The 16,225-nt window shown below is 43.1% G+C and overlaps 1 protein-coding gene across 10 annotated transcripts in view; it reads left to right on the top strand.

Annotated features, from left to right (window-relative positions):
* Window positions 1-16,225, top strand: part of LOC146199434 (calcitonin gene-related peptide type 1 receptor-like) — a 361,106-nt gene that overhangs the window by 302,032 nt on the left and 42,849 nt on the right. For all 10 annotated transcript variants that reach the window (XM_084594921.1, XM_084594913.1, XM_084594920.1 and 7 more), the window contains one exon: window positions 9,486-9,611. In XM_084594921.1, coding sequence (XP_084451047.1) covers window positions 9,486-9,611 — 126 coding nt within the window. The remainder of the gene's footprint in view (window positions 1-9,485; window positions 9,612-16,225) is intronic.

Raw genomic sequence — 16,225 nt, 5'->3', positions numbered from 1 at the left:
AAACGTCATTTCAAAGGAGAAGTATTTTTAACTCACGGCCTTCTGATTATACCTCGAAACGTACGGGGGTATGAGTCGGGACCACGGCTCGTAGAAACAGATGTAAGCAAAACTTGCCGAAATATATCTCGTTTCACAGAGCACCTTTGGAGGCAGTCGGTGAATAGAAGTTTGCGAATGCTCTGCAGAAGACAGTGATAACGTATGCAAACGTCATTTCGAATTCAATTTATATTTACACGCTCCGAAAAATTTGTGTTCGCGACATACCCCTTTAAGGATGACATCCATTGGGCGTTTCTTCGTATTGTGCAAGCTTCTCCCGTAGTGTGACATGCTGCAGTATGGATTAATTTGCTTACCTTACTAGCACTGTCATTCAAACAGTACAACTTACACTTCTCAAATGTCATAGAAAAGAACGAAAGAAAACGGACCCCAGTAGCAGACAGTGGCGCAGACGATACGCTCGATTCTAGTGCAGATGGCTGCGTCCTCCAGGAGCCCGATCTCTGGGGGTAAACATTTGGCACCTCGTTTGCAACAGCGTGTGGTTTCATTTCTTTACCATGTTGTGTTACTACTGTCTTCAGCGTAAACATCTGTGTCGTTTAATTGGCAGTATCTGCGAGGGAATGTGTCCTGCGTGGCTGCAATTTGGACCGCACGACAAGCTTGCGCAATTCGGAGACACACCCAGCGGTAGCCAGCCCCCTGTCGGTATGGCAGCTTTACAGCTAACATTTATGCAGGCGTTTTAAAAATAGTTTGCTTAGAAATGGCGTGTCATACTCTACCACACTTTTATTTAAAGCACTCGACATTTTTTACCGACCGGCAGCCTCCACTGTCGTTTAGCGAAATGAAAAACATATTTCAATAAATTTTGTTTATGTTTTTCTATGGGCTGTACTCCCAACTCTTACCGCCTTGCATTTCGCAGTATCTTAACAATACTCCGCCTTCAAAATGACGGTTAATAATCTCAAAATAAGTTCTAGGATGTTAATGGTTGCCTGGGACTAAAGGAGGGAATATATGGTGCATTGCGAAATCAGAAACTTAATTTTAAAACTTTCGCTCCCTTGTATTTCTATGGGAGCTAAGCCTATTTTTCAATCCCAGTTGGCCCATCCGGGGGACAGCAGCACCACTGCATCTTGCTTGCATCATATATCGGTGTTAGTTTATTGGTTGGTTCAACATGATGCCAGCATCAAATGAAAGCAGCGAGCGAACACTCACAAATAGCACAAGATAGCAGGTCCCGGCATCGGCGATAGAGACCTTCACTCCTCTTTGCATGCAGTGGCTAACCAATGGCTGCGTCATGCAGCCAATGCTGAAGTGTCGTCACTAAAAAGCCAACAGCTCGATCACTTTTCGCGAGCTCTTGTATGGGCGAAGTGAAACCAAATGGAATCAAAATAGTGAATGAAAAACGGAATGTTAGAAAATACGACTCTGTTTTACGTTCAGTCTGACGGTCCCCTCAAGCGAAAACAATGTCCTTCCGCTGAAAAAAATTGCAGGGTAACTGTGAACACCATCGAAGATAGCCCTCCCCAATCGGCGCACCAACCAGCTAACCAGGACACCGCTTCACCCCTCAGTACCCGAGTGGTTGATGTCGTCTTGTCGTGAGGCTGTAGGGCTGATACGATAGTGCTTGCGTTCAGTGTGGGCTGTTCAAACTTTTATGCATGCGTGTAAACCTCATCTCATCAATACTGAATAAGGTCAGTACATTTGTGAGCATCCTAGCTGGAGAGATATATTGTTAAACAAGATGCCTGCGACTTGAGATGTTACAAATGATTACTGGAAGTAGGTAGTCAATTGCAATATCATCTACAGTTTATTGGTAATAAAAACAAGCCTGCTACAAGTTTGTCCGAGCTCCCTCAGTATTTTGTTTCCCGATTCAGAAACCTATTAGCACTAGCGGTTTGGAAAAAAAAAATCTGAAAGCCACACGTGCTCCCCTATCTACGGGATACATTTGTCATATCTCTTAAATGTGCGCGGCAAGTGAAAATGAGAATGCAAAGAAAGAATCGTTATGTGTTTTGATTGAAAATTAAGGCAGGTAAGGAATGAGTAAATATAGCGTATACGTAGAAAAATACGTCTGTAGTTTGCTTGAATAGCTAAGTGGCGAATTGTGGTTAAGCAGCCGAAAGTGGTCGAACTTGACCCGAAAACGGAAGTTTCGTAAGCCTCTTATTGTTATTTTGCAACAACCCAGAAAAAGCAATGATTAATCGGTCGAATATCCGGTACACGTTGAGAACAGATTCTAGTGCTCTATACTTCCTCTCGATCCACTTCTGCGGCCCACGACACACAAAACCCTACGCAAGAGGCACAGCACGCCGAAAATGAAAAGCGAAGGGTGGATAGTAACAGAAGACAAAATGTTAAAAAGTATTTAGTGGTCGTTATCTGGCTTTTCGCTTCTTTTGTTGCTGCATGGGATTTTCTTTCTACCGATTGAATAATCACCGTAGTTCCCCAAAACCGCTCAAGAGCACTAGTGGGATGATGTTATCGAACCAGTTTCGTTCAATATACTGTGGCCAGAACTACCGCGAACGCAGCATCTGTCCTTCTAAACCATAAGTGATTGGTAAATTTTTGAGTCAAGCAAAATCTCCATCTTCTTCGCTCTTACAAAGTAACAGCATAAAATTTCGAAGCAACCGTCAAACGTCAGTTTTGGCTTTGCATAATAAAGCTTGGTGGTAGCGTTCTCATACATTTAAGCGCTCGGTCCTGAATTACTGGCGCATTACCATATATATAAACTCCGCCCATCGCGAAAACGATTTGTGACGTATCGCCACGTGTTTCCATAAAAAGAACTTTCTACATGCCACCAGTGGGAAAGGACGTCATTCAGCCTCACCTGCGTGTTAATTATTGTCCTCGTAATGCCTCATCGCGCGGCGTGGGTTGCAGTATGTTCTGAGTGCGGTAGTCGCGGAAATTAAAGTTCTCTATGAATTCGCAGCTTCGTGTTGGCCGTTCTCTCAAGCGTCAGACGAAAGTGTGTGAAGAAGCGGAATAAGAGCTAAGGCAATTTGGTTCCTGTAGGTATTTTGGTGGGTCTGCAATCCGTGTAATCAAACGCAGAAACTTCATCCGTGCCTATTCATAGTCGAAGTGGAAGTGCACGAGGCACATAAGAAATGTGCTCGTACCATTAAATGTCCCTGCGAAGCTATACAAGTAATAATTTTCCTCTTTATCCTGATAGGATGGAAATACTAAAGTTTTCTTTAAAAATATACAAGGTATCGCGAGCCTTTGTAGTGTCCCACCAAAATTTCAAATGCAGATTGCTTCATTGAAGTTACGAGCAAGAAGAAATTTTAGATGCACCCGGGAAACGCTGTGTGCAGATGCTGCAGAAAGGGGTCCCTGTGATGGTCCGTACTAGCTTCTGCGTTCTGTCGGGGTTTAGTTTTTTTTCTTGTTCCTTCTATTCTTCCTATTCTTCCAAAATAACCTGGGTAGTATGAGCACCCGACGTGACCACTTATGCAGTGTATAATTTCAAAGACATAAGTGTTTGTTGTTATTGCCATGCATGTAAGGTTGAACGTGAGTTTATAGGCAGGTATGCCCTGACGTTGGACGGCCAGAAGATCAAACCAGTCGATATTGTCGACCATAAACCCTGACTGCTCATTGGAGGGTCAAATTCTAAAGTTAAAGCTCAGCTACTTTGGTCATCTGATGAGAAGAGAGGCGTCGCTGGAGAAAGATTTGATATTGGGAAAAGTTGAGGGTCACCGGAGAAGGGGTAGGCAGCAAACGCGATGTTTAAATGGCATCCTCTAGGCGCAGCAGATGAAGTTAGGTTATGGTAGGAAGATAGTGAGAGACCGGAAAGCGTGGCGTGATATGGTCCACACGGTCACGAAGAGTCGAACACGACTGAACGACTGAAATGAACTGAGGTCCTGACGTGCGCACGCAATTCTGGTAGTCCCAGTGTGTTAAAATCTTCAGGAAGACAAAGGAACGCAAAAGGGGAACACGGAGGCGCAGAAGCTTCCCCTTTTGCATTCTTGTGTCTTCCTGAACATGCACCAAGTCCAGCTACAAGTATTTCTCGTTAAAATGTTAGAAACATCGCTGTAGTTATCCTGTGGCGCATTTCAGTGTAATGGGAAAAATTTCCGGTTCCGCATTTTACTTGTTTTGAGTAAGTAGCATCAGAATCTTTGGGACGTAAGTCTGAACGCAATTGCAATGTATATGTCGGTGGTATGTGTATCTTAACATCCATCAGATATGCCAGAGCTCTTCTTTACGTGTTAAACAGAGAAGTGCAAGGGACTTTCATCTTCAAAAACTGTTGGACGCCTTGTGTGCTCATAATTGTTAACCGGAATAAGACTCAGTTTTATCGTTTAGTGCGGCGACACTGGCTGCAATCTAGACACTTCTGCTGCGGAATAAAATACAATGAGCTGGAAAAGTAAAGACAACGTGTCATAATTTATTTGAATAGTTCAGATATTTATCCTGCTAGTATTTGTGGCATATATATTAATAGAAGATTGCGAGCAACCTTCCCGTTATAATTAAAGAGAGCCGAATAGTTTGATATCGTACTGATCACACTTACAGAAGAGCGTCGCAAAATTTTTCAAGGAAATTTTTTCCGTCCCTCCCATTGTTTATCAGTCTGACCGTGAAAATCAATAACTGATCTTTTTCGCCGAGTCGTACGCCAGTTGTTAATGGACTAGCAAAAAAGCTCTGTATGTAGGGCCATTATCTACTTGATATAGACGAACAGCTTCGGAACAGTGAGAACATCCTTTTGGAGGGAAGCACCTGGGTACAGAGTACATGTGCCTATTTGTTCTCATTTGTTCATGCCTCCTTTTCTACAATATCAGTAGTTATTGATCTTTGTGCAGCACGTAGATGTGAAAATATTCCAGCTAAATTCCTGTGCTTGAAGACCACTGTAAAAAAAAATATATGAACTGAGCGTGGAAATTTCCGACATTCACACTCAAACAGACGAACTTTCAGAGTTAGTCAACTCGTTACACTCACGGCAGGATGAGCTTGATGATAGATCCCGGCGGAATAATTTAATTTTCCACGGCATTCCAGATTCCGATGAAACCTGGCAGGAATCTGAAGAAAAACTAACCGCTATTCTTACCGACTGCCTTCCTGGCTCCCTTGCCCCCAACGCAATAGAACGCGCCCACCAATTAGGGACTTTCAAAACCAACAATAGTCATCCTGTCATTGCGAAATTCTTAAATTTCAAAACAAAAGACTTATTCCTCACCAATCGTAACAGCCTGAAAGATAAACAGGTCTCCCTTACTGAAGATTTTTCGGTGGCAACACGCCTGACACGAAAAAAGCTTATCGAGTTTGCTAAGAGCCAACCTGGTTCCCCCACCCACAAGCTGCGCTACAATAAGCTAATTAGGAACAAGTCATGTTACATGTACGACACTAACACTGACACAGTCATTAACATTGATACAAGCAGCGCACATGTTGGTTCTGCCTCTGCCGCTGTCTCGGATAACACATCCTAGGTACGCGGGAGGGGTAGTGGTCGGGCAATCGCAGCTTCAGTATCTGTTCTTTTCACTAATGTCCGAAGCGTTTTGAACAAGTATAACGATATAACATCAGCTATCGACACTTGTTCTGCTAAAATAATCGCCTTAACAGAAACATGGCTCACTGCGCATATTCACGACAGTGGAATCTTTTTAAACGCTAAACATTTTTCATTTTTTCCGGTGTGATCCTGGCACGCAGCGAGGTGGCGGAGTGCTCCTAGCTATTTCCAATGACATTCCTTCATCATGCATACACATCCAGACTAACCTGGAAATAGTTTGGTCCGCGATCACCCTTAATCACTAGCGAGTAGTGATAGGGGTTTGCTACCGTCCACCTTCCTCGTTGCCTACGTTTAGTGAAGAACTTTATGATGCTATTAATATGGTCACTACATGTTTTCCTTCATGTCCGCTTTTCTTATTTGGTGATTTTAATTTTCCGAACATAACATGGATCTCGGACCCCCCTTCAATGTCCCCGTTCTCTTCTCAAGGTCGCGAGTTCATAGATCTATGCACAACATTCTCTTTAGTACAATTGTGCACACAAGCAACTAGAATAACAGCAAACGCAGCGAATATACTAGACTTAGTCTTAACAAATCGATCTGACATAGTATCACCTATAACATACCTTCCGGGCATCAGCGACTACTTTCTGCTGCACCTTGACATTAACCTATCTCCTACGAATAACCTTAAAAAGAAAAAAGTTATATGTGACTACAACAGAGCAAACTTTGAGGCGATAAATAACAAGCTATCTTCTTTTATCAATGTTTTCCTTGATAAGTTTGACAACCGTAGTGTGCAAACTTACTGGAGCATGTTCACAGCAATAGTGACCCAACTAACTGAACAGTTCATTCCCCTTCGCACGGTAACCGATCACTCAAACGCTCCCTGGTATAATAATCACATCAAGCGTCTATCTAACAAAAAGAAACGCCTCTACCGTATTGCGAAGCTTTCCCCAACTAGCGAGCGATGGGCTTCATATACAGTTGCGTTCCATACGTACGTGCATGCGCTCAAAGAAGCCAAAATGAAATTTTACTCACGTGTACTGCCCTCTATGCTAACCACAAATGTGAAAAAATTCTGGCTTGTCATTAATCCTTCCACTGATGATAGCATCGCCCTAACTTACCCATCAGGTGACCCCGTTCCTTCCGACGTTTGTGCTACGATTCTGAACCGCGCATTTACTGACAACTTTACAACCATATCTGATGTACCTATGCCAACAATACACTATTCAAACTATTTTATCATGCCCCAAATAACCATTGATATGCCAGGTGTCAACAAGCTTATTGATGGTCTCAGTTTTCACTCTGCTCCGGGATATGACTGTATCAATTCTAAGTTCTTAAAGGGACACTAAAGAGAAAAATGAAGTGGGCTTGCATCGATGAATGCCAGTTCCTGGTTACAAAAAAGCCACTTTTACTGAAAACAGAGCTGTTATAAGGTAGTAAAGAGGAAGAACAGGAATACAGTTATCGCCGCCACAGCCGAAATGGCCGAGGCTCGCAACTACAAATCACGTGACGCGCAAGGAATCCCGGAGGCTGACAAATGCGAGTTACGTTGACCGTTTGAATGCGGTAAGCGATTTTGTCTCGAATATGATAACATGCTTTTATCCCACGTAAACGACGGCGGAAAGATGAATAGAGAACGTAAATGTTGCAAGGCAAATATAACAATATGCTCATTTCGTTCGCTTGTCGGTAGATGCCGCTAGTCCCTCAGCTATGTCCCGGCTCAGGCAATTCGCGCGTGCTCGAATAGTTTGGTTTGGGCCTGCGGTGCGTGAAATATGAGCTCAGAGCAGCAGATGCGCCTACCCTAAGTGCGTATCGAATGAAGATTATGACTTGGCACGCACCTGCGAAGTATTCTCCGCATCCCGCGCGCCAGCAATCACGGAGTCTCCTCTTGCGTCATAGTGTGCGTCATCCTACCCTACTGCGTAGTAGGAGAAAACAGTTTGAATTCGATCGGCGGGAACAAAAAAACCTCAACTTCTTATTGCAATATCTCAGCAATAATTCGATTTCTTGTTGCAGGATATGCGGCGACAGTGTCACCAAATGCCGTTTATTAGATTTTGATAGCATATTTGTGTGTCTTTAGTGTCCCTTTAAAAAACACTTCGGCTTATTCTTCTATAATGTTATCAAAACTTTTCCAGCAATCACTTGATCATTCAACATTTCCTAATGAGTGGAAAATCGGAAAAGTGTTTCCAGTCTACAAATCCGGCAGTAAAGCATCCCCTAGTAATTATCGTCTAATATCCCTTACTAGTACCTGTTGCAAAATGCTCGAACATATAATATTCACTAACCTTGTTAATTTCCTCGAATCGAACTCGTTTTTTACATCAGCGCAACATGGTTTTCGGAAATCTTACTCGTGTGAATCACAGTTAATATCATTTACACATGCTCTGCATCACATTCTTGGCATCTCATCACTAGCTGACTGCATATTCTTAGATTTTTCTAAAGCGTTCGACAAGGTCTGTCACAAACTACTACTTCACAAACTATAAAATCTGAACATTGACTGTAACTTATTGAAATGGATTGAATGTTTTTTACTTAATCGCTCACAATTTGTCTCTGCTAATGGTTATAACTCCAGCTTTACAGAGGTGTGTTCTGGAGTTCCACAAGGTTCCGTTCTTGGTCCCCTTTTGTTTCTGATTTACATTAACGGTCTTGCCTCTCTTGTAAATTCTCATATTCACCTCTTCGCCGTTGATTGTGTCATTATAGAGAAATAACCAATGCTAACGACATTACCTTACTTCAGTCAGACCTTTCTGCTATTGGTAAATGGTGCAAGGATTGGCTAATGCAGCTAGATATTTCCAAATGCAAAGTCATGCACGTATCTAGAAAAACTTCCTCCCCAACCCACTACTATCTCGATAACATTTCCTTGGAATCAGTTCCGTCATACAAATTCCTCGGCGTCCACATTACTAGTAACCTCGACTGGTCCCTCCATACCGAGAACATAATTAAAAATGCTAATCGCATGCTAGGCTACTTACGTCGCAACTTTTATAATGTTCCTTCTCACTTGAAACTGTTACTATACAAAACATTAATAAGATCGAAACTCGAGTATGCTTCACCGGTATGGGACCCTACTCATGTGAACTTAATTACTGATATTGAGATGGTCCAAAATAACTCTGTACGTTTTATTCTTGCTAACTACAACCGAACAGCCAGTATAACAGCCATGAAGACTAATTTGTGCCTCCCTCTACTGACATCGCGCAGAAAAGTTTTCCGTATAACCCTGTTCCACAAGTTGTACCATTATCCCGCTCTTCGTGATCGCCTCATTCCCCGTCCAATTTATGTATCCCATCGCATTGACCATCAACACAAAGTTGGAATTTTATCATGTAACACGAAATGCTTCTCGCAATCTTTCCTGCCGCGAACCTCACGAGACTGAAACCACCTTCCCGCAGAAATTGTTGGCATTACTAACTATGAGCAGTTCCGCGTAGCTCTAGCTAACATTGTATACTCGGGTGCTATTTGACATTCATGTACATACTGTACTCTCTTCATTTTTGTGTATTTACCACTCCCCCTCTCTAATGCCTCTGGCCCTGAGGGGTAATCTAAATAAAATAAATAAATAAATAAAATGTATCAGGTAATGGGACAGCTCTCCGGCATCGACCGTCAAAACTAACGCTGATGCAGTCGTTATTCCCTTGTTAGGTATGTTTCTCTTGTTTATTAAAAGAAATGAAAAAATTAAGTTGTAATGGCCAGAAAAAGGAATTTTCATCTCTCTAATTTCTTTATATCCACATTTCATTTCTTCCAGACGGCCCGCATTGCCCCGCTACATGGGATGGTTGGACGTGTTACAAGGACACGCCCGCTGGGACGACCGTCCGAAAGCCCTGCCCTGCGCACGCGTATTTCATCACGGAGAAGCCACAGTGTATCAGTAAGTCACCGCAATAGACCTCTCCCGGCGTACGTAATAAATGAAGTATCAAAGGCGGGGCGAAGGATGCGGCCACCCCGTGGTGGGCGAAACATTCCGCTTCTGGTGGCATGTTGCGGAGAATTTGGTCTCGTCTGGTGACAACTTGCTGTGTTTTTCGCAACGTCGTCAAGATCCCGCATGGTGCGATGCGATATTCGGTCGCAGATGACCAACTACATGTTTCTTCTGTTCTATACGTGGTCCAAATATGTTTTTCAGCTGTGCAAAGAGCCAGGCGACAAACGTCGTGCGCCAGCACGCCTCTACATTGTTCTCGACAGTAAGCCCATTTTTCTGGTATACAATGCGTACGCGCAATTTTGGGGAAAAAGAACAAGCACTTATTAGTTTGCTTTATTGCCCTTCCGAACAAATCGTGCTGAATTCTGGCCAATCGCGCTCTAAAATGCCCGGGTGGCATGCGATCAATTGCAGCGCTTTTAGACATTCTTGCTCGGCATTGAATTTATTCCAATTCAGTAGGCCATGTTGCAGGAGCTAGCTCTCTCACCAAATGGCTCTCAAGGTCATGCCAGCGGCATGATCGCAGAAGTACAACCGCATCCCTTGACGGAATCGTTATATATCTCATTCAAAAGCTATCGTGTCCCAAGCGAAAAGTGTTTCTGCTGAAATTATTTAAGCGCCCTTAAGAATATTTTTTCACCTTGCATGAATATTATTTTGTGGTAAAAATCGCGCTTTGCTACTTTCCATACCACGGGACTTATTCGCATGTTATTGCTAGCTTTCGAAGTGGACGAAGACAAGTCCACTCGTCGAAACGTTGGCTCATCTGCGAACTGAGGCGTACCCCATTTACCCTTGTTCAGTTCTTTTTCATACCGTGCTAGCTTCCTTGTAACACATTGTTGGTGATAGTACTACACGACTGGGCTGAAGTAATTTTTTTTTTCTTTGTCTGGTCGAACATAACAAAAACTAAAAATTTCTGTACTTGGGACGGAAATCATCCAGCCAAGCATGAAGCTCGCGCGTGCGCTGCTGTTATTGCTCATAACTGCCTACGCTTCGTGGGGCTCACGGTCGATTTTTTGAGGATTAAAAAAAAAGAAAAGAAAAGAAATTGATGCTTGTAATATGCCTGCATTGACCCGTTTTCCAGCATGCTTATGTCCTATGAGTTTTAAGCGCAAGCGCCCGTGCCAGTTCATTGAACAAAAATAATTGCAGGCATGCTTGCCGAGACTGTCACCTTTTTCAAGGCAAAAATTGCTAATAGGTGCGTGTACTAAGAAGTGCCGCATATTTGAAGCAAACATTTTAAGCAAACATTGCACAGCAGCGGGCAGCTTCCTGCCACTCCTTGCAGCAGGAAGACCCGACTGAAAGGAGTGCTTTTGCACACCAAGCCGGGCGCGCCCCCATCATCACGTGCCTCCCTGATGTCACTATGTTTTCAAACAGGGAGAGGTCTATTGGAACATGAGATATTATGCACGGAGCACTGAGAAAACGATACAGGGAGTGATGCCGAACAATGTCTGCCTGTGTATTTTGTCCTTAATTTCTTGAAAAGAGTATAGTGAACGCCCTGAGAGAGGCAAGTTAGACATCGCCATGTCAGGCTGGCATACGATATGCAAACAAAAAATAATCGTTGTTTCATTTGCCCTAAGAGGGGGTACAACAGTGCGGGTTATCAATTGTCCTATACAACAGCTTCTGTATAACGGATGGGTATAAATATAACCTAACCCATATTTACATGTATGTCTCATTGAGAGCTCGATGGGTCCGACCACGCAACATAGTTTTCATCTTTATTTTGACATTCACCTCATGACACCTGAATGCCCAGTGAGAGCGGAGAAATTGCTATGCATATCATTTTAGCAGGCTCCACTCCTGCTTGTGTTTTGCAGCTTGCAGTACGTAATAAGTCTAGAGATCTCACCCACTCAAGCGGCTTCCAATATTAGACAGCGGATATGACAGCGCTTTTGCGTTATTATTTCGCATTGTGTTTTGCTACGCTAAATGAATTATGTGAGAGGTTTGGTTAAAATTATGCTGAAAAATAATAAACGTCTTTTGTGGTTTCTAAACGCTCATCAAGAGGTTGTAAGGTGGGAATTCGAAAGTTAATTCACACAGGTTCGTGCTAACGCTGCAAGAGAGATACGCGTCCATTTTCTAACGCTGTGCTAGCAATTATATGCGTTACGAATGGCAATGTATGAGGGGTTTAACATTCTAATTCTGCAAAATGAGAATGAAGGTGGCCGCAGAGATCACTCCTTATTACACGCGGCCGCTTGCGGTTTTTGGCATACACTGAGATCGAAGAGCACACAGGTGTCTTTTTGTTACGCCTGGATCGGAATGCGCCCCCCGCGACCAAAATTAGAACGGCATTCATGTCGAGTTAATTTAATAACGTTTACAATGCAAGCACAAAATTGTCGCTCAGTTACCAGGCCATTAGCGCTTTCAAAAACTGACTGCGACGGCTGATGGCCCATTTTATAGCATCTTGTGTATATTAATAGATATATGTTTCATATCAAATTCAGCGCACGCTTAGTGAAACTACAGAGCATACAATAAGCCGGTCTATACGAATATGCTAGAAAACGCTACTTTCGGTGCAGGCTCGCAAAACGTGTTGAATAGAAAGCTTCTGCAAACTTTCGCAGACGCGTGGCAGCCTCAGCACCATATACTCTGCGCGGTTCTCGAGGAGCAACGATAATGCCTGCCGTAACTTGGAAAAGAGAAGGCGATGAATGGCGCTTTAAATTGTGTGCCTAACGTGCTGAAGAGCGACGTTGCGATTTGGTTTACTGCTCCGAATTAGATGTTATGTCAGTATTTGTGAACGATTTGTCAAGAATATAGACGCCTAACTAATTCAACTAACGATGGGATATACCGATGCAATGAGAATTTCTGCGAGCTGCCGAGCTGAATATCACATTTAAAAGCTTGTCTCATGTGCAGCGATACCGCCGAGATGGCAAGGTTGTAAGAACACGAGAGCCGTTCGCTGCTGGCCTCTTGTTACTATAATGGAGTCTGCGAAAAGTGCAGCTGTGGAATTGCTTGTGAAGGCTGCTATGACACGCAGTTGTTCAATATTCATGTACAGGCAGTCCTTTTGCTGCGTAATCGGCAGAAAAATACATTATAAGAAGTATGCTCCGAAGAGAACAGGCACAGCACCATGCTCGTATGGGATCTCGCGAATATTTTCATTTAGTGCAAAAGCAGTACTTTACGGGGTCTAAGCAGCTCACCAATTCGCTGCTTCTCCAAATTTGTCCGAGGTGCAGCGCCTACTCGGGCTGCAGTAATGAGATGGGAGGATGAGATCGAAAGCCAGCCTTCCATGACCCTTTGATTCCGAGTAAGACAGGCTGCCTCTAGGCCACGCAGACGTGGTCGCTCGGCTTCATTCCGGCGGGGTTCTTTATCTATGTCGCTTGTGGCAACGTGAGAAAATACATCAACGACACATCTGGCATTCGCCAGGCGACATCAAGCCCACCCGGTTTAAACGACTACATCTTAGGCAATAAAATTGTTTCACTCACTCTTCACGAGCCTGCCTCTGACAGATGATTTCGAGAAGGCAGTAACGAAGGAAAATATGTTTATTATCTACCAACACAAACAACGAAATCTTGTGATTTCGCACGCTGCACTACGGAACGTATATTCACGTTAAAGGTCTGCCATTTATTAGGCTCCTTGTTTTCTATGTGTCAAGCGTGGTATGCAAGCATTGTGGTCACTGCCAGGTGCTGTTCCGAATGAGGATGCGTGTACTTCTTTCCTCAGCAAAGGAATAGCCACAATAAAATATGTTTCCGTTCATTTGTATTTCGAGTTTTATAAGCTGAATAAATGTAGTTTCATTGTAATATTCCTTGTAAGTAATATTCTAGAAGCGACATCAGGGCAAGTGGTGCTCATAATGCGCTGAGAAGTAAGTTGCCAGTCTAATAGACGACGGAACCGTTTTTCAAGAATAGGAGTACGCAGGCTGCGATGAGCACAGCGTGCTGTCAGGGTATGGCGAATAAAGCCTTTTTTTCTGATAGTGGTGCTCGGTTCGATCACTTAAATATTATTCTCTTGGCTTTTTCTGTTCATATTGGTGCTTTAATTTTTAAATATCTCTGTTTTTCTTTGCAATTGCACATAGTTGCTACTTAAGCATTCAGGCCGCTTCTCTTATGTCGTGCAAGTGTTCGTATATTCTCTTTTCACAAGTGCACACATTCGACAGGGTGTATCATATTTCGAAGCTGGTTATGACTGCATTCATGCTTTATTACGTTTGAACGCTTTTATGCATCATATCCTTAAACAAATTGCCTTAGGGCACATGTTCTTAATGGGTGAAGAAAAAAACAGCCATAACTTGGTATCGCAGCCAATCTATGAACAGCTAAATTTGCCCTTTACCGATGTCAGCGGCCCCCACCCATGCGAAGTTCGTTAGCCTTTGTTTGAAGGCTCTGGTGCAACCACTGCTGCTGCTTTGCGACGACCGCGCTGCCCAGCAAACGCACATGTCCAATTCCTCAACCACAAATGATTAGTTGCTCAAAGAAGAAAGGCAACGATAACAAATACAGCACAAAACCAAGAACTTGACAACACAACACAGGCGATGAGCTGTGTTATGTTGTCAAGTCCTTATTTTTGTGGTGTTTCCGTTACCGTCCTGCATTATACCAACCTAGCCCGCCAAAATTCCCTTTTGGTCGCCCAAACTTTTCTGATGACGTCTATTTCTTTATTTCTTTATTTATGTATTTATTTATTCGGTATATCTATATCACCGGGACCAAAATATCGTAGGGGCTCTAAATCTCTAAATACAGGAGGTCTCACAAGAAATAATCAGTAAATCCCACAACATGCAAGCGAGGAGGACAGCAACAATGGAAGGAAACTAATTGGCAGAGCGTACAGTAACCATTTAAAAATAACAAAATGTAGTTACTTTCTGCTTAGAACTAAAAAAAAGTACGCGCAGTAGCATAAACTCCAAAATCAATGAAATAACATTCAGTAAATAAAACTCTCAATAGAATTTTGAAAACTAGACGCAGAAAATGAAAACTTAAAACACATTAGTACGGAACTGTAGGCTCTAATTTTATTAGCGTGATCTTTCCTAAATGAGTCTTAATGCGGTTCCTTAATAAACAGTGCTTTTTCAATGCTAGTTCTATTTTCATGTGCGAAGAAATTTCAGCATTAGAATTCTTGTGCGTAAAGGGTGAGTATTCCAGCCCAAACATTTCCCGTAGATCAGACCCTCTGAAACTGTAACGATAATTTCCTGTTACGCGTGCTGCCTGTTTCTGCACCCATTCTATTTTATCAGGTTTTACGCGTGCATATTCTGTAGTATAGGTCTAACGCTAGTCAGATACAAATTAGCTTTCAGTCAAGAACGGGAATGCTTAAAGTTTCGTTCGACATTTTGCAGACTTTCTTCGCTAATGTGGATTTAGCCACTCGACCGTACTGAAAGTACATCAGCCCCATGTTCTCATTGTGTCCATCAGGCCATTGAGATTAAGAACGGGGGCAACAGGGAAGTGTAAATGTTCACTATTCGTCGACACGCGAGTCGCTGCGGGGTTAATGTCGAAAATGATTGTCCCACTCCTATAATGCCATTATCTGTCAAAAGAGTGCCTGCGTGGAGAACTCACGAGCACCTGTTGCATGATAACTATGCCACGCTGCAGACGTGTTCCCCGTCTGTCTATTCTCTGTGCCTGGACAGAGCGTGAATCTAATCTGGCGTAGCCGTCCACTGCGCTGTGTTCTGATTAACTCACGCCCATGGCTAAACAACTTATTCGAAGCAGAGGCGATGTCGCCACGCTAGGACGCATAGAAATTTCAAGCTTCAGTACGCTGTACGGTGATTCTATCTCCCCCTAAAGCGATGTATAACTCATAATTTGCATTTCCGATTGAATCAGACTGAAGAAACATGCTGGAGCTTTAGAAATATGCTAGTCTGTCTTCAAGGCTTTGATCCGGGTTAAAGTGGAGTGCTACTTCCACGTATTAACAGTATGCGCGCCTAGTGTATGACTGATTGCTTCAGCCCCCCCCCCCCCCCCCCCCCAAAAAAAAAAAAAAAAGAATGATACCGCCTAAGCCGATAGGGTCATAAGAGACTGGCTGTTATGCAAGAAGAAAAGCCGGAACAAGCTCAACATTTCATCTTTTTCTATGTCGTAGTGACATTTTGCACCGCGGGCTGTTCCTTACGGATGTAAATCTGCAGCATTTTCATTAATGTTTCTTTGCTGCGCATAGCTGAACGTTTGCCATATACATGGGAATAATACCGTGCCCTCATACAGTGCAAGCGTGCGCAAAGAAAGCTTCCGGCTTTCCAGTTCAGTCAGCGCCGAAACAGCAAACTCCTTACATATTTATATAGGTACTCGGACGCTGATACTTCTGGAGCGGCTGTGAGAACCTCGAAGGCTTAACATGTTTTTGCATAATTGCACCCAAATGTACATTAAAAGGAATATCGCCATTGAATTCTCATTCAGCTATCTTGC

This window comes from Amblyomma maculatum, chromosome 2 (assembly GCF_055883805.1).
Source record: "Amblyomma maculatum isolate TAMU_Amacu chromosome 2, ASM5588380v1, whole genome shotgun sequence".
Lineage (NCBI taxonomy): Eukaryota > Metazoa > Arthropoda > Arachnida > Ixodida > Ixodidae > Amblyomma > Amblyomma maculatum.
Note: the sequence above shows the minus strand (reverse complement) of the source record. Positions and strands in the feature narration are given on the sequence as shown.